Genomic DNA, 19,700 nt, shown 5'->3' with positions numbered 1-19,700 from the left:
CACTACAAAAGTGTTTTCAAATTCCTCTGAAGCAGTTGTTAACAAATAAAAAATATGCAATCTCTAAACTCCTGGATGTATCTCATGGACAAGACAGCAGAACTTCAGTTCCTATATGCCAGTTCATTGTTGAATTGCCTCATGCAGTTTTTGTTTTTCTCATGTGTAGGCAAGCTTTGCAGCAGAATGCAGAGACAATCTTTTAGGAGGAGTTTTGAAGGTCCTGGTAAATTCTCTTGGCTGTGATCAGAGCACCACTTACCTGACTCATTGCTTTGCTACACTCAGAGCACTCATTGCTAAGGTATGCTGTTGACATACTTCTGTTTTCATGCTTCCAATCAAGTTACTAGAACAGCATTTCTAGAACAGAGCTGTGTGCATTCACTTACCACTTTTCCTTTGGCATGTTTTGCATATGTAAATACACTTCCTGTCTGTAGGGATGTTAAGGGACTTCTACAGCTGTTGTAAGATTATTTTGTTGATCACACAAGATGGAATAACTGAATCTGAATAATCTTGTGGGTTTAGCAGTTTACTCTTAAATACAGAAGATTTACTAATGAAAAGGTAAAAAAAAAAAATCCACCCATTATATTTCAAATACATTCTTATTCTAATTAGGCATCTTAATGCCAGGGATTGCACAGATTCCATAATTTCAAATCTAAATTGTATCATAGGACTAGTTTCCAACCAGTTGGGCAGCAGATAAATTAAGGCTAATTCATCAGATATCATGATCTAATGATAAGTAGATCATTAGGTTTCTACTTCTAAGATAAGTTCCGAAATTCTAAGTATATTCTAAGATGTTGGCAGATTTCATCTTCGTTCTGCTTGGAAACTAAACCAAATCCTAATTTCTCTCTCATTCCTTTATCATAAAATAAAATAAAATAAAATAAAATAAAATAAAATAAAATAAAATAAAATAAAATAAAATAAAATAAAAATTAGGACAGAATTTGACCCAAAATTTTGTAATATGGATCATATTGGGTTACGTGCTTCATGAGGACTCTCTAAAATCTGTTTAAGATTCACTCTCTTACAAAGAAAAGCAGTTCCACAAAGGAAAAATCCATGAAATGTTTTTTACCCCTAAATATTATAAAATGCAAATAATAAACAGGACACTCCTGTCCAGTTAATGCCTGTCTGCTGTTAAATGCACGTTGGCTGACAAAGTGTAATTACAGGGTAGATAGTAGTTATGAAACTCATAATTATGTTTTCGTTGTACTTTATCTTTGAAAGCTAACTTCCAGTTACAATAATGAATTTTGTGAAGCAATTGTTATTGAAATAGATCTTCTAGTTAAGCTGAGTCATTTCTGTATTTTATGAAGCAATCATTCCAATTATTTCTATTACACTGAAAGTATATAGATGTTATTTTACAAACAAAAATGAGAGAACCCTGGGCCAGCAGGCTTGTAATATAAATTAGACATAAAACAGTGAGATAATGGAGTGAAGAAAGGTTGAGAACAGGGAAGTGGGCCCTCAAATCAGAAATAAATCCTGTGTTCTGTTAACACACTTCCAGCAGTCCTATGTATGTACGTATGATATGCTACTGGTGCATCTGTGCTGCCTACAGTGAGAGTTTCTTAGGACAGACATCCTGCTCCCTGGGTTTATTGTCTGCTAGGTGCATTGTGGAGACACTGCAAAGGAGGGTCTGGCATGAAAGCTGGGCAGTGGAAGTTTTCTGGCACACAGTAGGAGGAAGAAGACTCTGGAGGGCTGGGGAAGGGTAGGGCATTGATGCAAAAAGCTAGTAATTGCTTCTTATGCTTAAAGAAGTATTTGCATGTTTCATCAATCATTATGTATTCTGAAAATAGCAAGTCTCCATGCTTCTAAGAATTTTGCAACATTTTATGTTTTCAAAAGCTCCTGGAGCATGGGACTCTGAGAAATTTTTTTATTCTCTCTTTCTGCCGCTCTGTTTCAAAACACAAACACTATTTTCAAACTCTTCTTCTCTGTAGAAAAGCTTGTAAATGGAACCTATAGCATCACAGGAATCAGAAGTAAAAAAAAACAAAAAAAGTAAAATGTAGTTTTTGTAAAATTTAGTCTTTCTCTGAATCCTGTGATTTTTGTGCACTAAGCTAATGAAGCTTTAATGGCCAGAAATGAGAGTAATGAATGTTTTCTTTTCTGTCTCACTTAGTTCGGAGATTTCCTATTTGAAGAGGAGGTTGAACAGTGTGCTGACCTGTGTCAAAGAGTTCTCCATCACTGCAGTAGCAGCATAGATATCACACGGACTCAAGCCTGTGCCACTCTTTATCTCCTCATGAGATACAGCTTTAGCTCTACCAGTGTAAGATCTTGAGAACAGCAGTATGTTTTGTGCCACCTTTTTTTGTCATCAACTGAAACAGAACCTGAAGTTGTGATAGCAAATGGAACATATCTGCAGATGAATAGTCATACGTTATGCTGTTTCGCACATTTGAGCCAGAAGAAGTGCTAGAGTTGTAAGAGGAAAGTAGTTTTAATTGGTGTTTATTATTTTGTTTAGGACAATGTGTTCTGCAACATCTGTAAATGCATCTTCAAATGGAACAGCATTAGGCCTCTGGTAAAAGAGCTATAAGATGCATAAGCAATACTCTTCATTTTATCACTTTTTTTTCCTACTCCTGTGTCACTTAAACTTAGACTAGTTTTATTCCAGTGCAATTACAACCTCAGTAGAACTACTGTATGCTGTGTTAATGGGAATTCTTTGGTGGCCTTGGAGTAGGCTCTGATTCTTACCATACATATGGAGCAAAATACATATGTTAGGCATGTAGGTTCACAATGTCCTAACATGAAAGGACATGCATTAGCATTGTGGATAGCATCGGATCTTGCACAGCATTTCCTTCCCTAGTTGTTACTTTAAAAGCTTTGAATATGTAAAAAGTGCTGGCTTTGCAGAAGGAAAATGTGCCTTTGAGACACCATGATCAGCAAGACGTAGTGCATCACCAGGTGAAGCCTTCAGAGGCCTTTTGGTTCCCAGAATTGTTTCCAGAATGTTCCTCTCCTTCTCCTCTGTGGGTGGCCTGATCTGCACACCCACTGGCCAGTGCAGAGGGGGAAAGAAAAGCTTCTGATTTCCCCTTGTCTCAAGTGAGAATACGTATTCCAAGGAACATTCTTGCCCCAAAGTACAGACGTGTCAGAATTAGGGAACTTTGGCTTAATCAGGTAAAACAGGACAGGCTTTGATGCACCAAAGACTGCTTGTGTGAACGGTGACTTTTAACATGCTTGGTGTGGGCAAGAGAAAGTAGATATGATTTATGCAGTAGACAGAGATATGTGAACTGATGTGATGGTGCAGCCATCATTCTTTCGTGTTTTTGTCTTTTCTTCTAAAAGAATTTTGCAAGAGTGAAGATGCAGATGACCATGTCACTAGCCTCTCTGGTTGGAAAATCACCAGAGTTTAATGAGGAATTCCTTCGACGGTCCTTACGAACCATCCTAGCCTATGCAGAGGAAGATGCAGATATGCAGGCAACTCCATTTCCCATTCAGGTCAAATCTTTTATGACATCTGTGGCTTTTATCAGGAGCTTTCACATAAGAATGTGCTTGGAGCAAGTCCTAGTTCTTGGTTTTCCAAAGCAATGAAAATAAGGATGCAGGGGTTATTGCATGAGTTTATTTCTAACACAACAATAAGCAGGGAAGAAGTGGAGGACATAATTCCATAAAATAAACTCCTAAGGAGTTCTACTGAAATCACTTTACAGGAGAATCATCTCTTAGTTTTGTGTACAACTGTCTTACAGACCCCAGCAGGAACTATAGCCTCTAAGAGTTTCCCAAGGGGGAACTTGATTCATTGTGTTTGAAGACAAATAGCGTCATGGAAACTTCTCTCCCTTTGTCCATTCATAAGGTTTCAGCAGCAGTAATGAAAAATATTTCAGGCAACTGTCAGATGCTTTGCTAAAATTCTTGTGGTAACTCAGCTTATGCTGAAGATTTGTAAAAACATCTGCTTTGTTATCAGATCACAGATCAACTAAAGCTGCACTCTATTAGCACATAGGTTTGATTTTTCATTCAAAAATAAACAGATCAAAGAATTACAGCTCATTTTGATTAAGTAAAATGTGTGTATAAGATCAGCAGTCTTCACTGCATTGAATAGAGTTGGAAAAACTTATCTTGTAGCAGTTCAGCATCCTGACATTTTCTTGGGTAAGAGGAACTAAAAAAGAGTTACATCATCTGGTCAGATGCTGTTATTTTTCTAGAAGGGAAAAAAGAAACACCTGAGAAATGCATGTTGTTCTTTGTATTACTGCAGGTAGAGGAGCTGCTGTGTAATTTGAACAGCATCCTGTCAGATACAGTGAAAATGAGGGAATTTCAGGAAGATCCGGAGATGCTCATGGATCTCATGTACAGGTGAATCCATTTAGAAATGCTGCTGCAGTGAGGTGAGCACAAGAACTGTGCATTTTAGGAACAAGCTGTGGACAAACCCTCTAGCTGTTCTGTTTGTGTATATTCCACTTTAGGGCAGCTGATCCGTCACAGGGTGCCCAGGCTGGAGTAATGAGACAATTGCAGTGGAGCTACTGGGAGGTGGGCATAGACTTGGGCAAGAATGGGAGTCAGGGACTGATGAACACTGAAGAGTCTTGGTTTCAGCAGTTTTACTCTCCTTATAGGCCCCTGTGTGGCCTGCCTACAGCTGCATAACCATTTCTTTTGCCCTTTGTTTAGTGAATCATACAGAATAAAGACAGAGATGTCTTCTTCTATTCAAGCCAGGTCAAGAATTATAAAGGTTCTTTGTGTTATTTGAGAAGAAGCGACTGTTCATACCTCCTTTCTGCCCTATGTTATTAGGATTGCCAAAGGATACCAGACATCACCTGACTTGAGGCTGACTTGGCTGCAGAACATGGCAGAGAAGCACACCAAGAGGAAGTGCTACACAGAAGCAGCCATGTGTCTGGTCCATGCTGCAGCCCTGGTAGCAGAGTACCTCAGCATGCTTGAAGATAGAAGCTATCTCCCAGTGGGCAGTGTCAACTTTCAAGTAAGAAAAGGCTCCCAAGCTCTGACAGCATAAGGCTGAGGTGGCCTCTTCTGGTGTGTGTATTGCTTCTTGTGTTAAGCAGAGTAGAAGTGCATGTTTGGAGAGGAAAAGTTACAAAGGCAAAGTATCCATCACCATTTGGTACGTTTTCCCAGTGATTTATGCGTACTGATGAAAACTGGTACTTTAGTATCTGGCTGTGTCTATAGTTTCTATTTCCAGCAGTTGGCTACTGTAATCTCTTGTTTGCTAAGTAGAATCCATGTTTTTTCCTAGGTCTGTTACTTATCAGCTGCGACAGCTGATACATCTTCCAAGCTTCTTTCTCATAATCTAGGTAATTGGAGCTACTCACTTCTTTTAGGCATGTTCTCCAATCTTTTGACTGTCATTCAATTACTAACCAACACCCTTTTGATTGATAAATGACACAATGATCTATATGCAGTTACATCAAAGTCAAGTAAAAACGTCCCCTAAATTCTTTCAATCTGGCAAGTATCTTTCAGTTTATCACTCCAAAGACTTCACTGGTTCTTTTGGCGTCGTTGAGCTCTTCACTCAGTAACACAATGATCATTTTCCAGAGTTTTCTTATGGGTTTTTTTTCACCCTTCTTTTCTACATCACGTAGATGAAAGCTTAACTCTTTCTAAGTGTTGCTAGACATTTCAAATTGCAGATATTTTTATGTAGTTTATCAGATTATGCAGTTTTGGTTACCCCTACCTGAACTGACCTCAACTGCAAATTCAGTGATTTTACTGCTTTTTTCCACACATTATTAAAAACAGAAATGTCTGAACCCTTAAAATATTCCTGTGTGTTGATGATCCCTCATTATTCTCTAAGACCAGTGAAGACCATACAGAGTGTTTGCTGCAATGATTATGAATCATTCCAAATAATTAGTGGAAATGTTTTGCAGAATCAACTCAGATGTTGTGTAGATAATGTTTGGGCACATTGTCTTTATGAGATTTTAATCTTTTAAAAGGTATCAAGTTTCTATAATCTGGTGTTAATTCAGATTAATTACAATACTTTTAATCTTTTTCTTTAGCAAAATTTTGTATCAGTATTTCTGGATGCATCCATTGTCCTGGATGCAGGCTGATAAATATACCACTATCTGCTCATCTTGATTATTTTTTAAAAAAATTGGTCCCCAAAGTATATTTCCTCCTCTGGGACTTCCGCAGTTTTATAAAATATATGGCAACTCAGTGTTTGCTGCCCTGGATACCCTTTTGCTTAGCTCTTTTGAACTCTTGAGGAACACATTTTATGGTTCAGGTGATTTTGAAAGGGCTAACACTAATAGTTGGTACATTCATCATCCCTTGATATAACCGTACCACCTGGGGGTTTTTTTCTTTCAAAATTGTAAATAACCATACCACCTGGAGGTTTTTTTTTCCCCTTCAGAATAGTAAGTGTGAATGTGATTGAACCACTTGGCATTTTGCATTAAATTTATTATGTTGGGCTTTAGTATTTGCAGTTCCACCTTAGCAATCAAACGATGAACTAGTGCTATTATTAAATTCCTTTACTCTTAAATAGCTATATATACTCTTTTTACAGCTAAATTTCTGGCCATGGATTTATACTTCTGCCATTTTGCATTCCTTATCAGTTTTGTATCGTTCCTAACGTCTAACTTCTGTTCATTACTTCTATTTTCTTTTCTCCTTACTTCTTAAATACTATCATCATTATGGGTGAAATCTGCACTCCCTTTCCAGTGTCATCCTGCTCCCAGGTTGCCTTGAATGGTTGTAATCTTGCACATTTGACCCTAATGCAATTCCTCTTTACATTGCTCTAGATTGAACGGGTATGTTTTCAGTTATTTTAAAGAACTATCCTACAAGGCATGAAGCAAGCAAAAACTTATAAGTTTAAAAGCAGCAAGTATTTTTCTCTCATCAAAATGCTTGCGTAAACGCATGTTTGCCAAAGAAAAAGTTGCTCCACAGGAGAAAGGTAATAAATAGCTTCATGACCAGAAATGCAATTACACAACTCTTTATCTGACAGCACAATTTTGAATTTCAGTTTGCTCAATAACAATAATTAACTATAATAACACCTTGCATTTGTTACAAAGCTTTCCCAGAGGAAAGCTGCCATTCTTTAGAAACAGGTCTGTGTTTTGTAGCACCTGTGAAAATCTTGTTCAGATGACCTCGTTAAAAAACAGAAACATTAGTCAGACTCTCAGCTTTAGCTGGAGTTCCACTCCACTGACTCTTTCTGTGTCCATTTCTTCATTCAGGTCAGACATTAAATTAACTAATACTGGTGATACACATTTAATTGTGGAATTGAGGGTTATAATAATGTGTATTTTAAAATATTAATTTGGATGAGAAGTATTATCTGCTTTTCACAGATCAGCAAAATGAGGCAGCAAAAGATTAAATCACTTGACCTAGGTCTTCTGCAGCTTACTCTCTATGATGGTCAGTAGAGTAACACTTTTCGTTTTACTGTTCCAGACTAAACTGTATATGCATCTCCCTGTGCAATCAAAACTAGCCCTCAAAATCAGAACAGGATCACTTTCAATGAAATTCCCTTTGAGCTTAACTTGTGTTTACACTAAATCACTTTAGCAAGTGATAAGGCAGACTTAGAGTATTAATTGTGTATAGACTGACCTTAATGTCACTTTATATTACCAGAGACAAGGACTTAGTGTGTGTGACTGCCTTACTGAGGCACAGGGTTAATTAGCCTGGGCTTAGCAATAGCCTAAATCAGCTGTGCTGTTTTGGGGAGCTAGGTGGCAGGCTACCCTACCGATATCTAACACGGTAATAAGGGCTGGGGATCACGGTAAATTCCCTTGAATTTACACAAGTGTTTCTTTTCCTTAAAGAAAACTAGGCTTGTGAGGTCCAAAGTACTTGCTGATGATATACATGGTAACTTATGTATTGCCTATAGTATACAAGGTACATACAAAATTCTTCACTTTGAAAGGCAGATTGAGGTAAAAGGTGGGTGAGGTATGTCCACTTTGCAAAAGATCATGGAAATACCAGAGGTGTGTCATGAAGGCTTTCTCCTGCTAGAGTGCTTGGACTGTAAAACATGGAAATACATGCCTGACATTAGTTATTACAATTTAAAGGCAAAGAAGAGGAAATTGGTGTCCATGACTTTCTTGATTACTTTCGTAAATAAATCACTCTTCTGGACACTCGTCTCTTTGTTACCGAAAAAAAAAAAAAGGCCACATGCCATTCTGATTCTGCAAAAACCATTCTTAATGGCTACTGTCACAGAAAGGGAAAACCAGAAACTGAGCTGCAGCATAGGTTGTATGAGTTGCCCTAGGCAAGCGCCAGGGAGGTTGGGTCTGGTTGAAGTCACTATCTTCAGTGAGACTGGTAGGTAAAAAGTGCTATGTGTGTGCTAAAATGCACTACAGTTTTCCCTCTGGCTGAAATTCAGACATATCCTTAACTCCTGTGAATGCTGTCCTGAGCTTTGTGCTCACCCTTCCAGTGGAGCTGATGTGATGTGCAGACTAGGCACTGGGATAGTAGCTGGGTTGGAGTAAATTTCACCCATGGAGAAATAAGTACATCCACAAAACCCAAGGAGGGAAGTTCCGTGTTGCTAGTGATGTGGGGTGCCAATTCTTTCTCTGAAATCTGATCAATAGTAACAGCCCTCAGTGTCTTTGCCATTTTATAAAGATGTCTTTAAGGACTTGGCTAGCTAGCCAGCTGGCATCTATCCTGCATTCAGACAGATTGTCATTGCCAGTTGTCATTCAGTTTCTGCTGAAGTGAAACACTATGACACTAATTTAACTCCTTTTAATTATTAGCCAATCGAAGCTTAGTATTTCTGCTGCTGTTAAAAGTTACATATGCTAGTTCCATGCTGTAGGTACACATATTTTACTGTTCATTTACATGTATTTCTATGCATTATAAAATTTTCAATGTTGATTTTACCCAGTGTCATTTATTCAAAGGGATCCTGAAGAACTCCATACATGTTATTTCATGGTCTAGAATTTCAAAGAGTGACTGACACTGTGTACTTTAACTCGATTTATTTAAACACATGATAAGGCCAGTAAATTTAACAAGAAACCAAGTAAACTCTGCAGGATCAAGGTGTAATATCACAGAGGCTGGCCAAGAAGCAGCATTCAATTATTGCAGGTTTTACAGCAATATTGTCTGTGTCCTACTTCTCTGCTTCAAAGTCAAATCAACAATTTGGAAGTTCAACTTCTTCAAGGAGGTGGCAGAAGGTCTGGGGTGCAGAATTTCCCACACCCAGACTCCAACAGCAGGAAGTGCACACTGGTTGTGACCCCTGCGGTGTGGGAGATTGAGCTCATTGCAGCTCCATGGAAATCCCAGACACCGGAGGGGGGCCAGTTTGCAACCTACAGGAGTCTGCCTGTTAAACCTGAGGTAAGAAAGTTAGTTTAGGATTCTTGTAGAGAAACTCCTGATCTGCCATGTGCGGAGATTTATGATGTTTCATTTGCTTCTAAATGGAATTTAACTGTGTAACCCCTGGTTGCACTTGTGTAATCTCATTCTTCTTCCTCTGATGTAAATATGTTGAAACTGCCTGATCTTTATGATAGACTATTGATCTAGGTTTCTGATTCCTCTGTTCTGATGTATTTTAGAACATTTCATCCAATGTGCTGGAGGAATCTGCTGTTTCAGATGATGTTTTGTCTCCAGATGAAGATGGTATATGTTCTGGGAGGTATTTCTCAGAAAGTGGCCTGGTAGGGCTGCTGGAACAAGCAGCAGAGCTCTTCAGCACGGTGAGTGAGGGCCAGAGTCAGTGGGAGATGGAATGGAGATATCTGCGCCAGACCCACAGCTTATTTGCCGGCACATGAGGAAACAAAGTCTCACTTTTTGGCAGATGTGTGGAGCTAAATCAGGCTCCACACATCTACCCCTCTGAAAACAACTAGTCAAGAGTCAGAGACACATTTTAGGTCTGACCCAGCCCAGCTCAGCCATATAACCACCTCTACTGTTCAGACTGTAGGCAGCATCAGCAGAAAGTGATTGTCCCAGGCATGAATCGAGCCTTTTGGATGGTATTTTCATGAGACAGTACATTTTTGGGAAAATATCTTTCTTAAACTATAGATTTTAGAAAGCGTGTGAGAGTTACTCCTGTGCTTTTACACAGCATACAACCAACCACCATAATCTGCACTTACCATATAAAGAGTCATGATATTAATACTCAAGTAGCTCATCATAGTCCTGTAGTGCTGAAGAGGATATATGATTTAGCATCTCCAAAGATATCATTTGGGTTCTTTCTGTCCAGATGCAGCTCTGGTTGCCCTGAACCACACATGCTGAACAAATCCATTTCCTTCTGCTCACCTGCATTTCTCTTCTAGCCCTATGCATGGTTTCTACCATGTGCTTTACACAGGAATTTGGGCTTGAGAGCCCAACAATTCAGACTTCCAAATTAGATCTGGCTTGTGGTTTGCCAATCAGAACTACCCATTTACTATTACTAGTTTTTAGATCAAGCAACATAGCAGATTAAAAGATAAGTCGCATAAATCCCTTTTTCAGCCAGGCCGTTAATGTAAATCTAGTTTCTTTTCAGAGTGCATGAGGACTCATTTCTTTTCTTTTATTTTTTCCTTAATTTTTTTTCTTCCAAGGGTGGATTGTATGAAACTGTGAATGAGGTGTACAAAATTGTCATCCCCATACTGGAAGCACATCGAGACTTCAGGAAGCTTACTTTGACACACAGCAAGCTACAGAAGGCCTTTGACAGCATTATTAATAAGGTACTCGTGAGGCAAGGTGCTGCTAGCAAGACACATTACTGGGTTGCACTGTTTGTTTAACACTGGTGATAATAAAACTGTTCATATCAAATATATCCATTTCCTTTTTCTAACAAAAGCTTCCATCTACTTTGATCTACCTACAAAGGGTAGTTACAGTGAAAAGAGGCTCTATCCTCTGTGTAGGAAAAAGCATAGGTTAGTATAAAACTGGTTTAGAGTCATAGAAAAATAGCTGAACAGGTCCAACTTAGAATAAGAGCATGGAGGATGCCACCTGGCCACATCTATTTAATAAAAATACCTTTATTGTCAATTAACTGGTGTTTTCAGTTATAAAACTGAAGAAATACAAAAGCCTGGCTAAATTCTCAGCACTCATACTGCCCCTTTCCTTCTCTTTCTCCAGAAGAGTCTAGTCAGTTTCAAATTCTTACCAACTTTCACTGCAAAATTTTAATTTTGTTCATATGTATCCAATGGAATTAAAAAATAATAACTTTATTTGTTTTGCAAAAGCTGTTTCATGATTAGCCTACATTTTAAACGAGATTTCAGTCAAATATCCCCTTAATTTATATGCTTTCCGTCATTAATATGTACTTCTAATTCATCAGCACTGGTGATGCATAGAACTGGCTCTGAAATAGGGAAAATGTAGGATTAGTGGGTTTTGTTATACAAAATTGGGGAAAAAAGGCATCAAAATACTACAATGTCAATATAAAAAAAATAAATTGTAAATTTCCTCTTTCTGTTTATCAATTAGGGTCAAAAGCGAATGTTTGGAACTTACTTTCGTGTTGGTTTCTACGGATCCAAATTCGGAGACTTGGATGAACAGGAATTTGTTTACAAGGAGCCTGCAATCACCAAGCTTCCTGAGATTTCTCACAGATTAGAGGTAGAGAAAAAAACATTGTGTTAATATGATCTCCAACGTTCTTTTATAATTTCTAAGGAACCCACACAGTTTTAATAGTATTATTGCTATGTAAAAATCAGTAACAAACTGATTAGGACCAAAGATTATTTCCTTTGTATGCATCCTTTCCAGTGCAACCCTTTTACAGCATAATGATGAAAGTGATCCATTTTCTTGAGGCCATGTCTCTTGTGGGCAGGCCTGTAAATACATTGAATTATTTGATTTAACCATGCTACATATTTGCTTGGGTATTTTTTCAGTTTTTTCATGGAACTGCATGTTGTCTTCTGATCACTTTACCTCTAGTTCTGCTTTTTTGTGAGCAACTCACACTGATCTTTGTCAGAAGATGCCTTAGCCTGGCCAGCTGTGGTTCATGAAGCCAACTGTACAGAGCCCAGAAATTATCATGGTTACTCCTTTCTCTTACAGGCATACACATCGTTAGCATTGTATTAAGGACTTAAACCTTAAACCACTCCACGATAATTCTGTTTCTTTTCCAGGGATTTTATGGCCAGTGTTTTGGGGAGGGTGCTGTGGAAGTGATTAAGGACTCTGCTCCTGTAGACAAAAGAAAGCTGGATCCCAATAAGGTAGGGAAAGTACTACTGAGAGTGCTGAGTGCCCTGTCACAGATGAGAAAGGAAGAGAGCGGGATCCCCTTGAAGCTTTTATGCTCAAACATTAAGGTAGCAAAAAAAATATCCCAACTTGGCTGTATCTCTATGCCCAGGGATATCCTTAAAGCCTCTGTGAAAGGCTTAGTTTGGTAGTTTGTCACAGAGTGTGGAAATTAGAAGTTCTGATCTCTGGTCCCTGCTCTGGCTCTGATCCTCAGGGTTAAGCTGTTCCCTTCCCAGAGGTAAGTTTTGTCAGCTCTGAAGAAGAAAAGGAGCCCTGAAGAATTTGTAGCTCTGTGCGTTTCCAGACAATGCTTAGCCAATGAGAGCTACAGGATATTTCACATATGCTGTTCTTTTTACATTTCTTGGGTTATAAAGTGCTATAATGGTTCTTCCCTCTTTACTCAGGCATATATACAAATTACTTTTGTGGAGCCATATTTTGATGAGTACGAGATGAAAGACAGGGTAACCTATTTTGAGAAGAATTTCAACCTCTGTCGGTTCATGTACACTACGCCTTTCACCATGGATGGGCGCCCCAGAGGAGAGCTTAGTGAGCAGTACAAGAGGAACACCATCCTAACCACAATGCATGCTTTCCCCTACATCAAAACTAGAATCAATGTCATCCAAAAAGAAGAGGTAATCGTGTTTTGAGGACAGATCTAATTTCTCAGGGGCTGAAGGAGTCTCTGGGTGGGAAGATTTTTAAATTACATTCTTAGCAGAAGAAGGCTGAATTTCTCAGACGTGTTACTCTGAGAAGTAGGAATGGCATACATAAGTAGGAATGGAATACAATGAGTAGACAAATGCAGGGTGGGTATTTACTATGGAGAAGAGAGGATAGCAAGTCTATATTATTCTTTTTGACCTCCAGGTTGTAATGCTGTGTAGGAGGATGTGTGAAGAAATATTTATGGCTGTACTTCTAACAGATAGTCACAGAACTAAGTTGGGCTCAGAGCTGGTTTAGAGACAGAGAAGCTTTATAAAGGTAGAAAGTGCAAAACCATTTCAGATATGAAGTCAATAACTTAGAATGGTAACAAATTTATGCAAAAAGGGAGTCAGATCCACATTCTATTCTTCCAAATTATAAGATGTCAAAGAGCTTTTTCTCAGGTGCAGCATCTACCAAGATGACATTTAGATTGAATAGTCTTCCTGGGTTTCACAACTACTATTTTTGGCAGAGGAAAATGATAGGGATATTTGGAACAGGTCAACTGCATGCATGATTCAGGTAATGGAGCATTTTTTTTCCCATTTCCATTAGTTTATTTTAACCCCCATTGAAGTTGCTATTGAAGATATGCGGAAAAAAACACAGGAACTAACTGCAGCCACCAACCAAGAGCCACCAGATGCCAAAATGCTCCAGATGGTTTTACAGGGCTCAGTTGGAGCCACTGTAAATCAGGTAAGGGATCCACATAAGCCAGATGGAGTGTTTCTGCATACTTTTTTCATTGTGCTTGCTTTTTCACTCTCATCTCTTGCACTGGATGAAATAAATCCAGTAAGACACATTTAATCACAATGCACATTTAAACATAATCCCTTGATATTTAGTCACTGTATACTGCTCATTAGGGATGCTTCTGGTGAAAATGCTTGTGGAACTGCTGTCTTGGTTGTAGGTGCAGAAACTCACAGAAGCCTTGGGAATGCATCCAACGATTTTCCAGTTCTAGCAAACTAGCCATCTCAGCCATTTTGTTCACTCCAGGTGTATCCTTCAGGAATGGAATAATGACAACGATTCAGCTGTAGGACCACCACAAACTCATAGTTTCTCAGAAAATACATGAAGTCAAGACCTGAGTGTTACAAACTTCGGAAAGAACGGTCCTTTTCTGGGCTGGGTCTACTTAACTCCCTTGGGGTCTTGTAATGCCACACAAAGGAGCTGTATTTCTCTCATGTAACCAGCTTTAGCAGTACAGCTATCCCAGCTCTTCTTTGCTGTGCAGAATCTGCCCCCTTTTCTGTGGGGCTGGAGGAGAAATCAATAGAGAATAAAATACGATTGGCAAAACCTCTGCTTGCCAAAGAAAAAGTCGGGGGGGGGTGTGGTGTGTGGACGGGATATCCTGTTATGGTGACTATGCATAGTTTTCTTTCATAATTCTGCACGTGAAGTAACAAACAGCTTAACCAAACATGTGGTCTATTTTCACTCCAAGCAGGTGGTTTTGACATTTTCCTTTGTTATTCCTATAAGGGACCACTAGAGGTAGCACAAGTGTTCCTGGCTGAAATTCCAGCAGACCCCAAACTTTATCGACATCACAACAAGCTGAGGTTGTGCTTCAAAGAGTTTATAATGAGGTTAGTAAAACTAAATTGAAATGCTGAGTTGCATCAATAAAGCAAATAATCACAATAATGTAATGATAATATGACTGTGTGATTAATTATGCAAGTTAGCATCATGAATCCTGGCATTTCACAGTTTAGACACTTGGTCCAGACGTGTTATCTCTGCTGCATGGTAATGCTTCAGTAGGCTTAGCATCCCAAAAGGAAGAAAATTTTAATACTTCTAAGTAATTATGTAGGAATTACAATCTTACGTTTGTTATATCTTTTGACATTTTACAGAAACCAAACATTTCAGATTATTGCCTTACTTTTATAATCATAGAATCATAGAATGGTTTGAGTTGGAAGGGAACTTAAAAGGTCATCTAGTTCCAACCCCCCTGCCATGGGCAGGGACACCTCCCTCTAGACCAGGTTGCTCAAAGCCCAACCTGGCCTTGAACACTTCCAGGGATGGGGCATCCACAACTTCGCTGGGCAACCTGTGCCAGGGCCTCACCACCCTCATAATGAAGATTTTTTTCCAATATCAAATCTAAATCTATCCTTATTTAGTTTAAAGCCATTGCCCCTTGTCCAATCCCTACATACCCTTACCAAAAAGTCCCTCCCCAGATTTCTTGTAGACCCCTTTAGCTGTTGGAGGACTGTTACAAGGTCTCCCCAGAGCCTTCTCTTCTCCAGGATGAACAAGCCCAACTCTCTCAGCTTGTTTTAATAAAATGACATTTTTATGTAGGAAGCAAGAAAACACTTGACCCTATCTGTCAAGCAGACACATTGGCAATGATAGACACATTTGGGTGGTTTTTTAGACATGCTTGTAAATCTTAACTAGCATATTCACATAGCAAGATATTTATTTCCTTAGTCCCAACAAAGCATAATTGCTGAAGAATAAGTTTGAGTTAAATAAAAATGAGCCTTATGCAGAAGATACAGCCTCTACTCCCTGCCATTGTCTCTGCATCTGTTTACAGTAAGTAGGCAGGTAGCTCAGTATTCTGCAGTGATTAAATTTGTTTTTTATTAGCTCCTTCATGCATTTCTAATGTCTTTCAAATATCATCTCAGTTTGCCTACTTGGAAATGACAGAGGATCCTTATTATTAGTTCATTATCATTTTGGACTTGACAAGTTATCAGAGGAATGCCCAGCTCAGAGGAGCTGGATCCTTGGCCATTCAGGCTACCTAACACAAAATTAATGCATTTAACAGAAGTAGGTGATACGTCACACCTTTTTTCTTTCCTTTTGCCTAGGTGTGGTGAAGCAGTGGAGAAAAACAAGCGCCTTATTACTCCTGACCAGCGGGAATATCAGCTAGAGCTCAGAAAGAACTACGGGAAGCTGAAGGAGAACCTTAGGCCCATGATTGAGAGGAAGATCCCACAGCTGTACAAACCTGTAATCAAAGTCCACAGCACAAGGTACAATTAGGGCAGGGTAGTCTGTTGTAGCTATTAAAAAGGATGCCATTTTTGCAAGGAAAAAAGGCAGTTTTACTGGCAGCTAAAACAAGGCCATAATATATACACTGCCAACTTCATACTTGATTAAAGAGGTCTGCTGACTTCCACTGGAGCTGAATATGGTATTGACTGTGTTTCTCAAGCTGCTCATTCCTGGGGTAGAGGATTTATGTTAATTAAATACATCATTAGAGAAGACTTCCCCCTTGCCTTAAAAAAAGGTACAAGAAATATCTTGCAATTTCTTCACAAGTGAAGCCAGGAAGGAGACGGAACAGGTATGTGTTTGTTTTGAACACATGGCACCATGTGGTGTTAGCCAGCGTTAAGTAAGAGTGGTCCTTTCACTCCCAGATAACATAATAAAGTTTAGTCCCATGACTGAGACAGAAAAGTCTTAACTTAGGTACTTTGTTAATGAGTATATGCTTCTTCACAAAGCCACTGTGTCCAGTGTGGTGTAGGAGTGGAAGAAAGAATATGCTTCTGACCTGCCAACACATAACATGCTCCAGCTGATGGTTTGTCAGCTGCTGCTCCTTTTCAAAAGGCAGGTATTTCTTGGATTCTTTTTTATTTGCCAACTTTATTTATGGATCCATTTCATTGCAGGGAATCTTTTCGAAGCCACAGTTTTAGGAAATATGATGCCCAGACTTCTTCACAAAGCACCTAAGGAGTAGCTGCTTTGGCTGAGGAAGAGCTTCATGTTGCAAGCCAGAAGCGATGGGATATTTAACATTACGAAATTGGAAATGTCTCACAAGAGAGCATGTGTGCTTTGTGGACAGCATGCAGAAAAGCATTTACACAAGATCACTGAATGAAAACTGGGGGGGTGATGCCTAATCAACCACATCTCATGAGGGCTTGAGAAGGAAGAGTGTGCTTTTTAGATACTTCTGCATATACTGTAAAATAATCACATAATGCAAAGGAGTGGACCACTAGAGCAGTCAGTGCCATTAGGTCAGTCATTGCTACCTAACAGACACAGAACTCTGTGTAGTTTGGTTGAGGTGTTACATGAATCTAAACATACGTGTCTAACAGACACTGACAAATTAGGCCTATTTATGGTCCTTTTCCAAGACAGCATTTATCCATGGGCTTATGGCAACAATTCTGCAAGTTAATCACATGCTTAAATGCTGTCTTAATGAGGAGGGACATGGTCCCCTGCTCAATATTTGCTGAGCTGGAGCTGTAGGAAAGAATAATTTCCTCAATCAGTTTCTGCCACCAGTTTCTATCATGGTCCTTAACTGCAGGGAATGTTCTGCACGAGTTTTCTCAACCAAAGCTTGGAAAGCAAGAAGTAGCAATAAATAATTTTTATAGATCTTCTAATTTTTTTTCTAACTATAGAGACTACTACTTGACATGCAGTTTGATTTCTTTATAATCAGTGTCATGTTTAGCACAGCTAATAAATGATAGTTTAAAAAGCAAATGCTAAGCTATGAGTGATTCTTTTACTATACAATGCTCTATGAAGATAACCTTATTCAAAATTAATTACAGAAGTGCACAATGAGGATTTCCTACAAAGCACTTCACTCAGGTGTTACTGCAGCTTAAGGGAAGTTAGCACATAATTTATAATACCTAATGCTTAGTATTTTCTGAACCTTGAGCAAATGTTTTACTAAGTAATCTTTACAGCACTGCTCTGAAGTAAGGAAACATTATTACAATTTTGCAGATGAGGGTGTTGAGAGAGAGAGAGAGATTGCCTCATTTAGTGAGGCAATGGCAGAGATGCAGTTTGTACTGTGACCATGCTTAGTATGTAATATTTGTATTTTGGAACAAAGATCCATGAAAACATCCCTCAATATTACTTCCTTCCTTCCACCTTCTCAGGGTTTTGGAAATCATAGTTTAATGCTGATTAAAGTAATTAGTCCCATTTGCTGAAACACAGAAATTAATGTTAAAATTAAATGAAACAATGGAATTAAGTTTTTCTTTTATACTTCATTTTAGCAAATTACAGTGAACTTTCTCAGAGCTGATGTTACGTGTTTCTAAATGCAAAGCTTCTTTGCCCCAAAAGTTAACACCCAAAAGTATAAGGAAGATTGATGCTGCTGCTTTTAGTGGAAAGATTCTGACTTTTTATGGTCATCTGCAGCCTTGCCATTTGATAACAGGAATTTTCCCAGCCCTTTGTTGACACCTGAGTGAGTTACCTTTTAAATGTGCTATGTAGAAGATTCACAGGGATGATCAGACAAGACGACATGTGGAAATAGGTGAAATAAACCCTGCACTTACACAGCACTTGGAGCATAAGAAAAGATTTTTGCCCATCATATGTTAAATGCAATAACTGGGAGTAAGTACTCTGTGATTTTGAAGTGAACACATCCAAAGTACATAAGCAAATGGTATAAAAAGCTCAAAGCAAAAGATGCCTCCATGGAGTTTCCTCTCTGTATTCCAGTTGCTTTGAAACAATTCTAAGTTGAAAAGATTATTAATTTCCCAAAACTTTGAAGCTATGAGATCTCTGCCTATCAGAACCTAGCCCCCTTATATATAGATTTTAACAGCCTGTTTGGGAGGAAGGTCAGACTACTGTCATCTATCAATCCCATAATCCAACCTTGTTGTTTACAAGATGCTGATCCTTTTACAACCTAAATAACAGAAACCTCAGGTAAACAAAAAACCCCTACAGGTGTACAATACACTAGATAAAAGTAATGAAGTGTTTTATGTGTTGTGGTTCTTGAACTGAAACAGTACTCAGGATAACATGAATACTGAAAGACTCTTCACTCACATTTTACAAGCTGAGCACCCCTCAACCAGTTGGCCAGTCTTGCCCTCAGTTTGTAGCTCATGTGGTCCCTTATACTAATGAAACATGGTTTGTACATTTCTTTCAAGAGCTGAACTATGTGAAATGTAAATTACCTTATGATATTAATTTCACAATAAAGTGACTCTCATGGGATGTTCAGAAGTGCCTTTGTGTTGCACCTTATACCTCAATAGAATCCATGTGGAAAGAAAATTTCAGCAGGAAAGACCTCTCCCTGTAGAAGCATCATGCATCAGAAAATAGAAAGATCTGGGCAAGGGGAGGTGTCAGTCTGCCTTTGGGATAAATTGTGTCTGTTGCAAGGTCTAACAGGCAACAACTTGCTTTGTTTTTTTTCATTCAATGTCCATGAAAAAAACAGCAGTGTGAAGCTCAGTGCTAGTAGTCCCCTCCTTTCACCTCCAGTGTGTAGCTGTGGAGCAGAAACATGCCTGATTCTTGAACGGCACATCATCTGGGTGATTCAAGACTAGGGAGAGTTGTGTGTGTCCACACTAGTTAGGTCCAGGCCTAAACTGCTGAGGGAAACCAGCAAGTGAGGCACAGAACTACACCATCCTGGTCCAGAGATTCCCATGGGTGTCTCAGCTGGGAGTTCACCACAGCTCACT

At 38.9% G+C, this 19,700-nt stretch overlaps 1 protein-coding gene across 5 annotated transcripts in view; it reads left to right on the top strand.

The window, feature by feature from the left end:
- The window catches only part of DOCK8 (dedicator of cytokinesis 8), an 88,822-nt gene extending 69,595 nt beyond the window's left edge, over positions 1-19,227 (top strand). For all 5 annotated transcript variants that reach the window (XM_030511936.1, XM_030511934.1, XM_030511933.1 and 2 more), the window contains 14 exons: positions 170-304; positions 2,189-2,341; positions 3,394-3,552; positions 4,334-4,434; positions 4,882-5,074; positions 9,747-9,890; positions 10,767-10,898; positions 11,668-11,802; positions 12,333-12,422; positions 12,861-13,097; positions 13,735-13,878; positions 14,683-14,789; positions 16,047-16,214; positions 16,869-19,227. In XM_030511936.1, the coding sequence (XP_030367796.1) occupies positions 170-304; positions 2,189-2,341; positions 3,394-3,552; positions 4,334-4,434; positions 4,882-5,074; positions 9,747-9,890; positions 10,767-10,898; positions 11,668-11,802; positions 12,333-12,422; positions 12,861-13,097; positions 13,735-13,878; positions 14,683-14,789; positions 16,047-16,214; positions 16,869-16,932 (1,962 nt within the window). In that variant the 3' untranslated portion in view covers positions 16,933-19,227. The remainder of the gene's footprint in view (positions 1-169; positions 305-2,188; positions 2,342-3,393; positions 3,553-4,333; positions 4,435-4,881; positions 5,075-9,746; positions 9,891-10,766; positions 10,899-11,667; positions 11,803-12,332; positions 12,423-12,860; positions 13,098-13,734; positions 13,879-14,682; positions 14,790-16,046; positions 16,215-16,868) is intronic.
- The last annotated feature ends 473 nt before the right edge of the window (positions 19,228-19,700 follow it).

The sequence above is a fragment of the Strigops habroptila genome, chromosome Z (assembly GCF_004027225.2).
Source record: "Strigops habroptila isolate Jane chromosome Z, bStrHab1.2.pri, whole genome shotgun sequence".
NCBI classification, from domain to species: domain Eukaryota; kingdom Metazoa; phylum Chordata; class Aves; order Psittaciformes; family Psittacidae; genus Strigops; species Strigops habroptila.
Note: the sequence above shows the minus strand (reverse complement) of the source record. Positions and strands in the feature narration are given on the sequence as shown.